Source organism: Micromys minutus (genome assembly GCF_963924665.1).
Source record: "Micromys minutus genome assembly, chromosome: 10".
In the NCBI taxonomy this organism is placed as follows: domain Eukaryota; kingdom Metazoa; phylum Chordata; class Mammalia; order Rodentia; family Muridae; genus Micromys; species Micromys minutus.
In genome coordinates, this window is record NC_137979.1 from 26,431,130 (window position 1) to 26,444,374 (window position 13,245).

The 13,245-nt window shown below is 50.7% G+C and overlaps 1 protein-coding gene across 2 annotated transcripts; it reads right to left on the reverse strand.

Annotated features, from left to right (window-relative positions):
- Positions 1–5,493: 5,493 nt before the first annotated feature.
- SERPINF2 (serpin family F member 2) lies at positions 5,494–11,361 on the reverse strand (the record flags this gene model as incomplete). 2 transcript variants are annotated; one of them, XM_080922817.1, is made up of 9 exons in its annotated part: positions 5,494–5,906; positions 6,486–6,690; positions 9,091–9,233; positions 9,536–9,739; positions 9,878–10,021; positions 10,479–10,662; positions 10,958–11,020; positions 11,135–11,173; positions 11,299–11,361. In XM_080922817.1, 9 exons carry the CDS (start codon positions 11,359–11,361, stop codon positions 5,494–5,496), a joined length of 1,458 nt encoding a protein of 485 aa, XP_080778943.1. The 2 variants fall into 2 exon arrangements, with proteins under 2 accessions (XP_080778943.1, XP_080778942.1); XM_080922816.1 differs by having other exon boundaries at positions 10,479–10,680.
- Positions 11,362–13,245: the final 1,884 nt, after the last annotated feature.

Consider the following 13,245-nt stretch of genomic DNA (forward strand, 5'->3'; position numbering starts at 1 on the left):
CCAGGACTGCATATAGTGCACAGACATACACACAGGCAAAACATTGATAAGATAAAACAAATTTAACAAAAAGTTTTAAACTAATAATTTAAGAGAAAAATAAGGCCAAGTCTTTCATGAAAGAATCCCAAGGCGACAATAAATTTACACAAAGGCCTTCCATGGGGCTGGGATGTGGCCGAGTGGAGATCACTTTCCCTGGTATATGAGAAGTCCCTCAGCCGGGTGTGATACCTTTAATCCCAGCTCTCAGGAAGCAAAAGTAGAAGGATTTCTGTGAGTTCAAGACCAACCTGGTCTACATAGCCAGTTCCAGGACAGCCAGAGGACTATAATAGAAACACCCTATTTAAACACCACCAAAAAAAAAAAAAAAAAAAGGTGCCCTGGGTTTGATTTTCCAAATCACCAAGAAAAAAATGTTATTGCTAATAAACAAATTAAAACCACAAGAAGTCCTGTTACACAGTCCTTTTTTTTTTAAGATTTATTTATTTATTTTATGTGGGTACACTGTGGCTGTTTTTTCAGACACACCAGAAGAGGGCATCAAATCTCATTACAGATGGTTGTAAGCCACCATGTGGTTGCTGGGAATTGAACTCAGGACCTTCGGAAGAGCAGTCTGTGTTCTTAACCGCTGAGCCATCTCTCCAGTCCCAGTTGTTTGCTCTTATCGAATTGATAAATTTTAATTACATGACAACAACACCCTTGTCTACATGGGTGTGAAAACTGAAGAACTCTACCCATCACAAGGGTATGTTCATAACTGGGAAGAAAAATGTGACACACATCGTGTGTGATCGCAGGCAGTAACCCTGACCATTAAAAGTAGACAACCCCGAAGTGAAATTTTATTTCTTCTTTTTTTTAACAATCCAGATTTTAACCCCCTTTCAGTCCACTCTCTGACTGTTCCACACCCCATGCCTCCTCTCCTCCCCTCCTTCCCATCTCCACGAGGACGTCCTCTCAATCCACCCCCAATGTCCTACTTCTAAATGCATGCACCAAAAGCCTCCCACAGGACCAGAGGTGTCGCTGTGATAGGGCCCTTGCCTGGTACACATGAAGCCCTAGATTCCATCGCCCACTCTGCCGAAGAATAAAACGGATCTGTGGACACAAGGCATTATTCGCAGGAACGTCGTAACTGTCTAGAGTGCCCTCGATTCACTGTGTTCACACTTGCTGCTCTACCAGTCCCAGTGCCTCCTGAGGGCTGCACCTGAAGAAGGGGGACTGCTTAAGAGGGCTCTGTGTCCACCATGGCTCCGACCAAGTCAACCTCCACAGATGCATGATGGGAAAGCCAGCTGGAAGCAACTGGCTGCCTAAGGCTCTGACAAGAGAGCTCCCTCTACCGGAAGGGTGGAGGAACCTCATTGTTCCAATATTGGTTCCGTGGGATTCCAGGAAATTAGACAACATCGGAAGTCCACCAAACCACTGAGAAAAAAAAGGGAGGGGGGAACGAACTTTGATTATCTCAAATTCCCCTTTTTATGACACACCCCTAACATCACTGCTCACTTCCCTCACCTCCATGATAGGAAAAGCTATTTGCTCTTAGGTTTACACAAGCTTCGCTCCCACTTCCTCCTCACCTCTGTGGTTCTGTGTCCGTCTCCTCTGAAATTGCTGCAACAAGTGACTTGTGCTGACTGCCACATGGAAACTCTCCTCAGTAGCAGGCAGCAGAGCAAAGAGCTCCTTCTTCTCCAAACCCCTTCTCTCTAGTCGCCATTTTCTCCCACCTTAAGCACCCTATCTTTCCTGTGTCTGTTTGCTGATCCTTGGACCCTTTTCTTTTCTATAAACAGAATCTCCCCTTAAGGGATTTCTTCTAGTTCAGAGCCCCCTCCCCAACTGGGGATGAAACCCAGGACCTTGCACGGGCTCAGCAGGAGCTCCACCCACCCCACCCCCAGCTCCAAGACTTAAAGCATCTCTATACTATCAAATATACACTTCCCGCCCTTACCAAAATATTCAGTCAACTCCTTGACATTCAAAATGGGTGACCTCGAAGCCATAGTCAGCGGTTCCGTGCCTTCCAGATCCACAGGGTAGCCCAGGGATCAACCCTTCAAACAGCAAGTCTGGATGCTACTAATTAGCTCAAGCGATAAAAATAACTCTAATTTTCCCAGGCAAAATAGTGCATCTGATTGGCCTGTATTAGCATAACACTGCCATTATAAAGTGTTTAAAGAGCAAATCTCCCAACCACCCTACAATCTTCCTGCTTCCTGGCCTGGTCAAAAGCACCACCCTTACCCATTTCTTACAAGAACCTAGGAATTGCAAGGACAAATTCCATCACCGTTGAGTCCTTCCTTCTCTTATCCCCTGTGGTCTAGCCACAGATTCTATCACTTTGATCTGCACCCTGGGTGGGCAAACCACCCAGTCTTCTTGTTCCCACTTCATCCCATCCGGAAGCCACACGGGCCTTCCACAGCCAGGCTCAGACCCAGAATCTCACAAGTCCAAGACTTCCAGGTGAAGGGGCCTTGATATACACAACATGGCTAACCTCCAAACTGTGAGGCAAGAAACCTGCCACAGCTCAGTGGTAGAGCATTGGGTCCAGTCCCCAGATCTGCCAGGCTGGGGAGAGGGCATGGGGACAGATTATAAATTATAAATGCATAATTCATTTATGCAAAACAAAAAGCTGGGAGGAAAGAGATGACAAGATGGCTAAGCAGGTGAAGAAGCTTGCTGCCAAGGCTGAGGGGCCTGAGTTTGATACCTGAAACCCACATGGTAAAATGAGAGAACTAATACCTGCAGGTTGATCTCTCACCTCCCCCCCACACACACATACACACACACACACACACACACATACACACACACACAATCATAAGTAGATAAGTAAGTAAATTGCCAGCTGTGTTGGTGCACACCTTTAATCCCAGCACTCGGGAAGCAGAAGCTGGCAGATCTCTGTGAGTCTGAGGCCAGCCAGGCCTACATAATGAGTAACAGGTAAATTAAGGCTACATAGTGGGAGCTAGTCTCAAAAACAAAACAAGCAGGGCTGGAGCGGTGGCTCAGTGATTAAGGTTAAGAGCACTGACTGCTCTTCCAAAGGTCCTGAGTTCAATTCCCAGCAACCACATGGTGGCTCACAACCATCTGTAATGGGATCTGATGCCCTCTTCTGGTGTGTCTGAAGACAGCTACAGTGTACTCATATAAAATAAATAAATCTTTTTTAAAAAGACCCTCAACAAACAAACAAAATAAATACATGTAAAAAATTAAAATTAAATACACACGCAACCAGGGGTCTGGAGAGCTTGCTCAGTGGTTAGTGTAGTGCTATCACAAAGGACTGGAGTTCTGTTCCCAGCACCCAGAACAGATGGTTCTCAATCACCTGTAAATCCATCTGCAGAGCATTTGACACCCTCTTCTATCCCCTAAGGAACACATACTCCCACCACACACACACATAATTAAAAATATTTTTTTTTTAAAGTCAGAGAATACCAGGCAGTGGCAGCACAAGTCTTTAACCTTGATACTTGGGAGGGAGAGACGGGCAGATCTGTGAGCAAGAGGACAGCCTGGTCTACAGAGGATCCGGGACAGCCAGGGCTACACAGAGAAACCCTGACTCAGAAAACCGAAAGGAAAAAGAAAGGAAGAGAGGGAGGGAGGGAGGGAGGGAGGGGGAAATTGAGAAAAGATGGCTCATCAGTTAAGAGCACTTGCTCTCTCAGTGACCCAGGTTAAGTTCACAGCACCCATATGGTGTATCAGAAACACGCAACCCTAGTTTCAGATGATCTGATGTCCTCTTCTGGTCTTTATAGCCATTGACCACATATGACACACAAACACACATTCAGATAAAATACTTACACACACAGAATAAAAGTAAGCAGCAGACCTCTTTTCCCTTCCATGGTCCTGGAGTACTGCAGTTTCTGTACCCAGCTACTAACTCATTCTCCCTCCTCCCCAGACCCATGCTCGGCTCATTGTGAGCGTCTGCACACGTTCCTAGCCCAGACCCTCTGCTCCTGCTTCTCCTCTCCCAAGCAGCTCTCCAGCTCTCTTCCTGAAACTTCTGAGATCGTCTCCATCACCTTGGCTCCTGCTCTGGTTGATGTCCACTGTTCATGTCTCTATTAGAGCCCCTCACCCTCTGACATACCACACATTTCCGAAGTGTGTTACTACCCCCTACCCCATGCACACATACATTCATAGCAGCATCAGGATCCTACCACCAGAGACCTCTAACCTTCCTCATCCTCCCCACCCAACCCTGCCCAGGAACATTAGGGCTCCAGAGGGCTGTTGTCACATGGACACACAGGAGATCCCATGAGGGAGATGTGCCTACCCCAGAGGGAAGCCCTCACCATCCACAAGCACCCCAGTTCTGCCTCCAGCTCCTACTCTCTCACAGGAAGTAGCCAGCCTGGTGCCAAGTATCCCCAACTACATCCCCAAAATCCTCAGACACTGCCAGCCTCCAGCTGTCATCCTGGCCCCGGCTGGCGGGCGCCTGCTTCTGGCATAGCGGCTAGGGTGTAATTAGAAACCCGCTAGCTCCCTAATTGCCAGTTCTGAGCTGTCCTTGTTACCAGCTGCCCGAGGCACACATAGAGGGCAGGGCTGAGAGCTGAGCCAGCCTGGCATGGAGATAGACCAAGTAGACCTAGAGAGAACTGGCATGTGGCCAGAGACCAAACGTGGCACAGAGAGGGCTCAGTGCAATCTGCCCTGTGGGTACCTCCCAGCCACATCCACTTGCCCAGAACTGTGACGTCAAACCGGCCCGGCCCATTCATTCTTTATTCGGGTGGCATAAAAATCACTACAAAAACTTTACAAAAGAGTCTTAGCGAAAGGGGCCCTTTCCTGCCTCAGCCCCTGAGCTTCCCAGCAGAGGAGGACAAGAAAGAGGTGAAAGAGGAAGGCTCCTGGCAGTGTTGGCATCTCCAAAAACCAGAGGGGTAACTTGGGTGGCAGAACACAGGTTAAGGACCTGAATGTCTTCAGCTAGGTACATCAGAGGCAGGGTAAGGTCAGCCTCAACCCATGGAGTATAACAGTAAGGCCAGTCTACGCTCAGGAGACCAACACTTGACTCTCTTTTTCCCACCCAGGGTATCTGGGGATATGTCTAAAGATGGCCTCTCCAGCCTCTGCTTACAAATGTGGAGGGACTCTAAGCTAGAGACTTGCCTAGCCTATCTCTAGCCAAAACTGTATCCATGAGAGCCAGCCCACAAAAGGTCACCCCCTGAGCCCTTTCAGAAGAAATGAAGATTCCCTGTGCCCGCCTTCCTCCAGCCCCCACCCCACCTCCTATCCCCAGGAGCTGTTGCAAGAGAGCATCTCCTATCCCTGGTGACTGTCCCCAGGTCCCACCCTGTCCCACAAAACTGGTTGGAAGGAGTCACAGGAATTGAGAGGCTGATCCGAGTGGGGACTCAGGATGATGCTGCCCAGGGCCCCTCCTCATTTGGGGGTGCTAAACTGGGGATAATCTTCCTCCAGACGGGGTGCAAGTTTCAAGTCAGGACCAAAGGTCTTGTCTCCATGGAAGTCAGCTTTGTCATTCTGGAGTAAGAGCCTGTTGTCAGGGGAATCTTGCTGTCCCTGGAGCTGGGGCTGTGCATTGGGGTTAGGGTTCCTCACACGGCCCACAAAGAGGGGCATGCCTGTGGTGTCATCCATAATGAAGAAGAGGAAGGGTCGGTTCACAGTGAAGGAGGAGAGGGACATTCGCGTCATGGCTGTGCTGGTAGCCGCGGCCGCCTCCACACCAGCCTCACTGAGTTCCATGGTAGACTGATGTTGCACGCTAGACACCACCAGACTCTGGTCAGAGATCCCACGCAGGTCTGGGCCCTGGAACAATTCCTGTAGGCCTGCCCAGAGAAGCAGATGACTAGTCAGTGCTGCCCCAAGGCTATTTGGATGTGCTAAAGGGAACCCTTGAACCCAGAAATTGATTGGGATCTGTTAAACCTCCAAGTCTCAGCCGAGACCACACTTCCAGAAGCATTTTTTTTTCTTTTTTTTTTTTTTTTTTTTTTGATCAGGGTCTGCACCAGGTACTTGATATTCTCTGGGGTAAACTAGAGAGACACTCTCGGACTTCCCACTCATACTAGACTCCAGGTGCCCACTCCATTAGACTTTGTACACAGTGAGCTCTCAGTGCCTAGTGCAGAACATCTGTGGCTCTTCACCATGGTGACCCCAGCTTCTCCTCCCCTTTCCAAGCTAGCCAGCAAGGTTCACACATAGCCCTGAACTCTTTACTCTTGTACTGCTTTACCCAGGAATCAGTCTCGGGCAGCAGAGTAGTTCACCCCAATCTACTCCAGTCTAGGGGAGCACATCAAATGTTTCCATCCACGAAGCAGGGCCACCTCTGACTCACACTGGCAGCTCACATACTCTTTCCAGACCACCTGGGGGCACCCTATCCCCAACCTCCTTACCCAGCTGACTGAGAGTGGCCACCAGGTCCAGCTGCTGTTGCAGATGGAGTTTGGGCAGCCGCACCTTGGTGGGCTTCTCCCGCAGCGAGGGCTGGTGCAGAGTATCCCAGGTCACGTTGGCTAGTACCTCAGACACATTCCACTCAAAATAAGTGGGCATCATGACCACAAAGCTCATGTTGTTCTTAAAGGGGAAATGAGCCACCTACAGATAAGAAAAGGAGAGAACATGAGGACCAGACAGCACCTGGACCTGTCTAGCGTGTGGGCCAAAATTAACTTCTGTACTTTTGAGACCAGAGCCAGAGAGATTCAAGGTCAGCATCAGCATGCCTTCACTTCACCTGTGAAGTGAAATTATACCACTTTCCCCTTTGCAAGTTGACTCGTGACCAGATGAGAATGGTTTTACATCGCTAGTGTGCATATATCAGCATACATCTTTGCATGGCTGTGACAGTGTTTGCACACGGGTATAAGAGGCAGAAGTAGGTAGACATCCGCTCTTTTCCTACATTGCTTTCCACCTTTTTTTTTTTTTTTTTTTTTTTTTTTGCCATCTTTTTGTTGTTGTTTCTTCTAAACAGGGTTTCTCTGTGTATCCCTGACTGCCCTGGAACTCCCTCTGTAGACCAGGCTGGCCTCGAACTTGCAGAGATCGCCTGCCTCTGCCTCCCAAGTGCTAGGGTTTAAGATGTGTATAACTACCCATAACTCCCTCTTTTTTGGACACAGGGCCTCATGGAACCCAAGCTGGCTTTGAAATGACAAGGATGGTTATGAACTTCTGACTCCGTGGCCTCTCTGCTTCCTGAGTGCTGGGTTTACAGAGCTGAACCTCAAGCCCAAGTTTTGTTTTGCTTTGTTTTGTTCTAGACAGGGTAATGTAACTCAGACTGTCCTCAGACACACTATGTAATTCAGAATGACCTTGAACTTTTTTAAGGTTGATTGATTGATTGATTGATGTGTATGGGTATTTTGCCTGAGTGTATGTCTGTGCATCATGTCCTTGCAGTACCCTCAAGGTCCAGAGGAGGGCACCATATACCCCAGAACTGGAGTTACAGGTAGTTGTGAGCTGTGTGGTGGGTGCTGGGAATCAAACCCTAGTCCTCTGCAAGAACAGCCAGTAAGTACTCTTAACTGCTGAGCCATTTCTCTACCTTGAACTCTCAATCCTCCTGTCTCTGAACTAGGGATGGCGGATGTGCCTCCGTGTGCCTAGTTTATGTGTTGCTAGGGGTTGAACAAAAGGCTTTGTGCACGCCAGGCAAGCACTCAACAACTGAGCTACATGTCCAGCCAGACTTTTGAATCTTCTAGTAGTGTCTTCACTGCAGACTGAGTTCTCCATCTGCTATCAACTAGCTGTACAAACAAACTACGGGCATTCCTGGCTTTGCCTCGGTTCTCCCTGCATGAACTAGGTGGAGCTGCTGACTTTCAAAACAAGGAGCCACAGCAGAGAGTAGGAAGCTTGTCTTTCACCTTTCACCCTCACCTAGAGTCTGCTATATATGTCAAGATGTGGGATGAGATTTCTCTCTCTCTCTCTCTCTCTCTCTCTCTCTCTCTCTCTCTCTCTCTCTCTCTCTCTCTCTCTCTAGACAGGCCCTGACTATCTTCAACCTCAGTCTTCCTGTTTTAACCTTCTAAGTGCTGGGATTATGGTGTAACCCACCACACTCAGCTCACGTGACCTTTTTTTGAAGAATCCCTGAGTTTGGGCAGCACAGACATCACTAGGCTCATGGCTCTCTGAGTTCCAGCACAGAGCCTGCAGGCAGGTCCTCTGCCAATGGGAGGATAGGAGCCAGAGGATGAAGGAACAGTGGGTAGCACGGGGCGTCAAGAAAGAAACAACAGGAAGGTGGGAGCTAAGCGGAGCTGAGCAGGCTCTCAACTGGCCATTGCCAGCTAGAGAGAAGCCTGGCTGCCCACATGGCTCCTCCCTGCAGAATTGGCAATGCTGTGCCTGGCTTGCCTAGTAAAACTTACCAACAGAATGGATGGGCAGGTGTGCTACACACCTGGGACCCCAGCACTCACACAGCTGGGGCAGGAGGGTCATGAGTTCAAAGCCAGCCTGTGTAACATTGTCAGACCCTCGAACAAACAAAACTAGCCCATACTGTTATCTCAGCCACAGATGATGGGTCCAGGGGTCAGTAGTATTCTAGCCAAGGAGTCATGATTAGGCTAGAACCAAGGGAAGCCTTAGCAGAGACAGCTGGGCACGGAGCTCCACCCAATCAGTGTTCTGAACAATAAGCTTTGAAACCCAACTCCCATATATGAAGCACTGTGTGGGAACTCCTATGTTCCCTCAGGAGCAGAGCCCGGGTGTTGGGCTTCACCAAAACCCCAGCACAGAGAACAGTTACCTAGCATGTGACAAAAACTCAATATGTGTGTGTGTGTGTGTGTGTGTGTGTGTGTGTGTGTGTGTATTTTTTTTTTTTTTTGAGCAGATGAACGTCAAAGAGGCGGTGTCCTGGGTGGAGGCCTAACAGACCCTTTGGGATCTATCTACCCCAGGGACCAGACTTTACCTCCCAGCACTAGGCCTAATTTGTTAGCCAAAGCCAAACTCCAGAATGACCTGTATCTCAGGCTGCTCCAGCAGGAACCATCGAAGAGGGTACGACTGTGCATGCATCATGTCCACTGGCACTGTGAACTGCTCATCCAGGTGGAAGGAGTCCTTCTGGGTGAGGCTCGGGTCAAACTTGGTCCTCCAGAAACCTGCAGCCAGGCAGAGGGCGGGAACCATGGAACACAAGACCAGCCTCCTTCCTGTCCTGCCTAGAGCCCATTCAAGGAGTGGAAGCCAAGCTCCCAGAGGCGCTGGCCGGTTGATCTTAGGAACCTTCCCTACACCTGGATTTGCCTTTCTCCATCCCTCTGTGGCCTCTACAGCTTGAGTTTCCTCCTCTTCACACTCCCAGACAATCCCCTGCTTCATGGCCTAGCAACCTCAGAGCAAAGCTTGCACCCGAAAGGGCGGGTGGGGCTGTGAGGGTGAGCGGCTAAAAAGAACAGTGCACCGTGAAAGTGGATGGCATTGAGGAGAAGCAGCACGGTGTTATCCGGCAGCTCAGAGAGGAAATCCTCAATCTTCCCCTCTGTGGCCTCCTTCACCCATTGGTTGATGTTCGCCAGGTCTTCCTCCTGCCTTCCAGTCAGTTTCACGGGTTTCGCACCGAAGAGCTTTTCCGATTGCTCCAGGAAACCGTCTTTGACGGGAAATCCTGCATGCGATGAGCCACAAGCTGATCCCAGAGCCTCCACACTCACCAGTGTGCTACCCAAGGCCGAGCCCCTCCCCCTCACCCGTGTGCACTAGAGGCGGGGCTCTTTCTGGGCAGCTGGCTGCCATCAGCACCTACCTTTCTGCAGGTATATTCTGGCAGCCAGTCGCATTGTCTCAGGACCTAGGTTCTGGCAGAAATGACTCAGTAGATGCGGGAGGCAGGATTCCGTGTTCACGTGCAATACTCGATGCAAGCTCCGTAGTGTTTGGTTCTGAGCACCTGAAGGAGACCAAGCAGGCTGACGCTTAGGCCATGGGTTCTTTCACTGCCCACCCGCACCCTCCCACATCCCCACGATGAACGTGGACAGAGATCAGTGCTCTGCTCTCCTCCCAGAACCTCAGAGCCATAGAACTCTACGTTCATCTCTGCAGCTAACAAGCTGAGCAATGTCACCTCGCTCACGGTACCTTTCCTCTCTGAACCGCAGCATCCCATAGTGAGACACTGGAAGATACGGTAGCCATCAAATCCCTGTGCTAAAAGAACTTGCCAGTCACATTCTCAAGCTATCCCTAGGTTTCTGACTCATCGAGGGTGGTGACAGCTCAGGCATCTGCATTCTACCAAATATCCATGTGTTCCTGACAGAAGAACCACCCACCCACGGACAACCTCTGCAGCACCAAACCCTTTGTGGTCTCCTAGTTCTTCTGGACCGGTGTGACCCCAGTACCTAGTGCCAGGTGAGAGAGTGCTAGGGCCACACTAAGGGGTGACAGGACAAGGTTGGAGTTGATGGATGTTTGGGCCACTAAGGAGAACAGGTCGGTAGTAAAAGCCATTATGGCCTGAGCCAGCCTGCGAGTCTCCTCTGGAGTTGGGGTACTCTTGCAATCTCCTGGGGACCTCTTCAGGGTAGCATGGTCACCAAGATCCTACAAAGACAGATCAGAAGTCAGTGAGGTCAAGGAGTCAGCTCCAGGTTCTCTGTTTCCTTCACAGTCTGGGCAGCGCTACAGGGCAGTAATGGTCTCGTCCCAGGTCTGAGGTGTGAAGTCACGCTACAGTACTTCCTGCCCCATCTCTCTGAGCACCTGAACATCAGCCCCGTACCTACGTCTCTCCCCATCCCCCATTCTCTTACTTCCACTGATCTGGTCCTCCTCCTCCCTCTGGCCCCACCTACTCGTCCCCAGCCCCACCTGGTTGTACCTGGTTGCCCAACTTGAGGAGAGCAAGTGGAGGCAGCTTCTGCTGGGCCTGCTCACTCACCGGCTGGAGAAAGGAAAAAGTAGATGAAGAAAAGGCCCTCCCCATGGGTCCCCATCTTGTCCAAGACATAGGTGAGACCCTTAGGCTCTTCCCCCCAAGCCCCTCGCTTTGGAGTACCTGCTGGCCTGGGAGATCCATGGCACCCACAGGAGAGAGCTGTTGGAAGAAGGGTGAGCAGAGGACTCAGTGTTCCTTCCTCCCTCACCACCCCTCTGGCCTCTCCCAAACTTGCCCCTGCCCCCAGCATCTCGCTTCCCACTCAGACCTCAGCCCTGCCTCACCGTGGAACAGAGACCATGCAGACAGGACAAACTGAGTACCAGGAGCCCCCGGAGCAATGCCATGTTCCTGTGTCCAGAACAGGAAGGGTTAGTTCCTATCTCACACTCCAAGGCCAGGCAGTGGACTGCCCCTCCAACCTGGACTCAGAACACATTAGCTGTGGACCTCGCCCTGAGAGGTGGGATTTCCATAAGTACTTCTTCCCACCCGTACCGTTTCTCACTTAGTCTTCATTCTTTAGATCTCACATTGTGGATCAGTCCTGGGTTCAAATTTAGACTCTGAATCTTGCAAGAGGACCTTGTGTGTTTCCCTTAATGCCTTTGGGCTTTACCTTGTCTTGTAAATTCATGGCAGAAGCCCTTCCTACCCCCATGGAGATTTTGAGGACGAAAATAAGAACCTTTGTAAGTACCGAGCCTGGTGCCTGGCCCTCAGTGATAGGTCTGGGAAGGCTTCTCACCCTCAGGGTGGCAGGGCAGCCAGAAACTGCTTTGTTGACCAGTGAATGACTGGTCCAGACACCTTTGGACTTACAGGAACCACAAACCCAATCCCACCTCTGTCCCAAGTTCTGCTTCAGGGAAACCCAGCTGGTGGATGGGGGAGGCCCTCAGACTGGGGCCTCCAACAAAGGCTTCCTTCCCACCCTCAGCCCCTACCCAGTCCTTGTCTCAGGGCCAGCTCTTCTAATGGGTCCTTCTGTTATCCTCAGACACTCCTGCCCCATTGTGTCCGAGAACCTTCAGCCAGGGCCTTATCTCCAATCTGGGAATATGTTTCTTCCCACCAAGACTAGCCCTCCAGGTTTTGAGGTTCTAGAGACTTTTCCTGGAGCTGCCTGTACCTCCGCTCCTCACCACCCCAGGATGCTGTGAAGCTTCTGGCTCCCTGAATACATTCAGCCAGACCCTTGCCAAGGGGGCAGCTCCCCACTTCCTCTGCTGGCAGGGAACAGACCAGACCACCCCCACCCCATCTTACCTCTTCAGGCTTCTTAGTGCAGCACACGATGTTCTCCTGGACACGCTTGCTCCCCACGCTCCTCCACCTGGTGCAGTCAGCACGGCCTCGCTCTCTCCTCCCACAGGACCTTTGCTCTTAGCCAACCCCCGTTCAGCTTGTGTCCTGTGCTGGTAAATATTGACCTGCACATCCGGTTAAACATTGATATGGGGTCCAGAAGCCCCTTTCCCACCAAGGCTACAAATCCTAATACAGCTACCCAGAACTCTGCCTGAGCCCGAGAAGGGGATTACAGGAGCCGAGAGTTGAGGAGGCTGGATCTAGCCAGGCAAGGGGATAGATCTAGGGAGCTCAAGGGTTTGGCAAGCCTTCTAGTGATCCCTCAACATGGGGGAATTGTACACAGTCGGACTCAGAGAGGCTGTGTAACCTGTGTAAGTACACAGAACTGGGTCCACAGTCACAACCAGAAGTCTCTACCACCACCACAGCTACCCCAGGGAAGGGGAGGCTGCAGGAGCCTGTGCACCCAACTGTAGCAAGCCCAGAATCCTGGTTGGCTCCCTTCAGCCTAGACCCCAAGGTGAGGGGTGGAGAGACTCAGATGGAGGCCGGCCCTCCCAGGGTCCCACCTCTTCAGCAGTGTTCACTTTTCCCAAGGATGAGCTGTCTAAAAATTGGCCTGAGGCAACCCAAACCAAGCTCTGCATCCAAGGCAGCCAGAGGACAATAGCTGTCTCTCTGCCCTCTTTCTATGCTCTTCACAGCTCTGGAAACTACCAGGTCTTGGCTTTCTTCACTCTGGTGCTGGCAAGACAAACTGGTGGGCATGACTATAGAAGCCTATGTATTATATTGCACTTGGGAGGTAAAGGTAAGAGGGTAGGGAACACCAACCAGGTCAACCCTCACAACATATCAAGTTCAAGGCAAGTGGTTTGAGCTACCAGACCTTGTATCAGAAAAAGCTGGGCATGGGG